Source organism: Pinus tabuliformis, chromosome 5_2 (assembly GCF_031772625.1).
Source record: "Pinus tabuliformis cultivar Carrire ecotype Pingquan chromosome 5_2, CPIR1, whole genome shotgun sequence".
NCBI classification, from domain to species: domain Eukaryota; kingdom Viridiplantae; phylum Streptophyta; class Pinopsida; order Pinales; family Pinaceae; genus Pinus; species Pinus tabuliformis.
Window position 1 is genome coordinate 253,499,381 of NC_142306.1, and position 3,680 is coordinate 253,503,060.

Here is a 3,680-nt window from a genome sequence, read left to right on the forward strand (position 1 = left end):
ATAAGGTACATTGGTACGTTACATGGTTCACCCATGATATTGGATTATAAAAGATTAATAATTTAAATATTTAAAAGTAAACTTAGGAAAATAAATTTGCAATTCCGACTTGAAAACAACTATGTTGTATATTACTGTTTTTTAAATAACCAAATTAAATTAAAAGTCACCCGCAATGATTAATTTTATATCATCTTTTTCCATGATCGTATATGAAAGATGAAAAAGGAGAAATCACGACAGAATTTTAGAGCGCACTAGCGTCATTCAAAGAGAAATTAGGTTCTTCACTTTTCTATGTGTAGTTTCGACCATATCTGGTCGGACGCTTATTTGCTTTTGCGGCGGCTTTTGAATTGGAGATGAATTTAAACTCGGCTGCAATTGGGATATGATTGGAAGAATGATTAACCGAAGGAAGTGCACGGTACTTCACGTCCTCCTCGTCAATTAACTCCAGTAACGACACCAACTTCAACTTCGTGGCATGGTAGAAAATGTAATCTAACGTTCCCTGAAATTTCCCTCGGCTATTCTCAATGAAGGTAGTGAAACGCGGCTCCCCCGTTTTACCATCCATTTTCTTCAACGCGTCTTGTAGGGGAAGATTGCATCGGGAATACTTAAAATAAGCACTTGCTAAAGGTATTCTATGACGAAACTGCAGTATATGAGATGGATCAAAATTCGAAATTTCCTTGTGTGATGGATGGACACTGCCTGTCGTAAGAAATGAGTGGACGGCACTTCCGGGCAAAGAATTAAAGTCACCACATAGTAGAAGCGTGAGGTCACGGTGATCCCGGACATATGCCTCCAAGTGTTTCACCAAGTAATCAACCTGCAATAGTTTTATATCTCTGTTTTCAGGATTTGCATGGATGTGGGTATTGGCTATGCATAATGGTTGATTGGTATTTTTGAATGAAAGGACCACTTGCAGAGCAATGTTGTCTTTATATTTCAAATGAATCGACCAGTGAGTTAGCAAGTCAAATTTATTCCGTTTATAAAACGTTGCGCAACCATCCACAGTTGGAATTCTTTCCTTTCCCTTAAACACCCCTTCATATCCTAATTTCGCCAGTTTTGGATGGAAAAAAGAAATAAAATGGTTCTGTTGTACCTCCTGGAGGCAAATGATGTCAGGTTCAATACCAACCATTTTCAATTCCTTCATTTTCACCCTTCAATGTAATTTGTCGTCAATACTCGAAGTTGTTCTCCTTTCTTTCTCTCCTTCCTGTACCACCTTTTTTTTCCGAAACTCCTTACTCTACCAGCCTAGGTTTAGCTTTTTTATACCAGCTTTCTTACCCTCACAAACTTGCTCTCTTTACCAGCTTTCTTACCCTCACAAACTTGCTTTCTTTCTGATTTGGAGAAGTTTGACCGAAAAGATAAATCTGTCCTTTTATTCGCGATATAAACAGAAATATAGCTCCACGCTCTATAACGACGGATCTGTCTTTTTATTCGCGATATAGGTAGAAAAATTTCTTATATACCGAATTTCATTAACTTTTATTTATATAACACAATTGTTGCATTTGATGGACCTAGGCCTACGCATGGAATTTGACGGCAAATTGACCGTCGTGGGTGATTTGCCCGTCAAATACACCCCATTTTTTTAATATTTTACCATGTCGGCCTGATCTTTCGTACCTCCAAAGGATGGGTGGTCATCGTTCCATGATTTACACAATTTATAAGAGAGATTGCACCGTAATAAATCACATGATTAAAATAAGCTTTATGTGTAAGTTATTAATGATTTATTTAGTTTATCAAAAAGGCAAAAATGTAATCCTTAATACTAGTGTAATTATACATATTAAATGGCTAGTAAATAGGAATAGATATTAATAAACATCAAGAGACTTTATCATGATGTATTTTAATTTACTAAAAAATAATTATAGTTAAATTATAATTATGTCTAGAGACACTCTACAACCTAGTATATGAGGGAGATGTTATCACGTCATGTAACATTACATTCAAAAATATTAAAAACTATGAGGGAGCATTACAAAAAGATATTAAAAATATATGAGGGAGATGTTGTCACGTAACTTAACTTAATGTTACATTAAAACAAAAATATGAATTATGTGTGGCTAACATTATTGTATATGCTGAAGATATCTGTAACGTTACTATATATGTGTTGCCTAATATATATTGTATATGCTGAAGATATGTGTAACATTTGTATTTTGAAAACAATATATATACAATTTAAAAAGATATCGATCAGCTTATTCATTGAATAACAAAAAAAATTAGGTGAAAGAAGAGGAGGATTCAATTGGGCATATCTTGTAATCATAACAAGTAAATTTCATGGCGTCCCCATAAATGGGCATATCCTGTAATAATAACCAAGTAAATTTCATGCATAACTGGGCACATCATGTAATAATAACCAAGTAAATTTTGTTCCCATAATTGGGCATATCCTGTAATAATAACGAGGAAAATTTCATGGCGTTGGCATAATTCGGCATACGAGGTAAATTTCGTGGCCTTCCCATAATTGGGCATATCCTTAATAACAACGAGGTAAATTTAAATTTAGTGACCTGCCCATAATTCGGCATATCCTGTAATAATAACAACGAGGTAAATTTCGTGGCGTTTGCATATATATGGCCTTCCCATAATTGGGCATATCCTGTAATAATGACGAGGTAAATTTCGTGGCCTGCTCATAATTGGGCATATCCTGTAAGAGGTAATTTTCGTGGAGTTTGCATATATATGGCGTTCACATAATTGGGCATATCCTGTAATAATGACGAGGTAAATTTCGTGGCCTGCCCAATAATTGGGCATATCCTGTAAAAGGTAAATTTCGTGGCGTTCGCATAATTGGGCATATCCTGTAATGATGACTAGGTAAATTTCGTGGCTTGCCCATAATTGGCCATATACTGTAAGAGGTAAATTTCATGGTGTTCGCATAACTGGGCATATCCTGTAATAATGACGACGTAAATTTCGTGTCTTTCGCATACATATGATTGGCTTAATATATATTGTATACGCTGAAGATATGTGCAACATTACTATATATGTGTGGGCTCATATATATTGTATATGTTGAACGTTACTTTAGAATAAAATAAAAAACTAATTAAAACAAAAAAAATGGGTCGGCTAATATTAGCAAGCTCAATTTTGAAAACGATATATATACAATTTAAAAATTGAAAATAATATATATACAATCTAAAAAGAGATAGATTAGCTTATTCATTGAATAACAAAGCAAACTAGGTAAAGGAAGCAAAGCATTCAATTGGGCATATCATGTAGGTTTTCAGTTGTGTGATTTTTGTAATAATAATAACCTAGTAAGGTTTTGGTTGTGTGATTTCTGTAATAATAATAATTAGGTAAATCTATATTTCGTTGAAGGCGCTCAATAAAATTAGTAGGAGTGAGGTGAAATATTGGCTAGAATGTAATGTTTACTGTGGGGTACTTGAAATATTAGGTAAATTTAATAAAATTACATTTTAATTACTATTTCTCCACACCACTCGCCACTATTCATTAGGTGGGGTGGCTATAAATATTGGGTAACATATAATATTATAACATTATATTTTATGTAATCAATATATTTCTAACACTTAATATAGATGTGCTCCATCTATAAATATAATTAA

At 33.7% G+C, this 3,680-nt stretch overlaps 1 protein-coding gene across 1 annotated transcript; it reads right to left on the reverse strand.

Annotated features, from left to right (window-relative positions):
• Positions 1–295: 295 nt before the first annotated feature.
• LOC149158489 (carbon catabolite repressor protein 4 homolog 2-like) lies at positions 296–1,180 on the reverse strand. The gene has a single exon (XM_089434008.1). It carries the CDS (start codon positions 1,178–1,180, stop codon positions 296–298), a length of 885 nt encoding a protein of 294 aa, XP_089290134.1.
• Positions 1,181–3,680: the final 2,500 nt, after the last annotated feature.

Coding starts and splice junctions, on each gene's coding strand:
- LOC149158489 (XM_089434008.1), bottom strand. CDS start 1,180: ATGAAGGAATTGAAAATGGTTGGTATTGAACCTGACATCATTTGCCTC.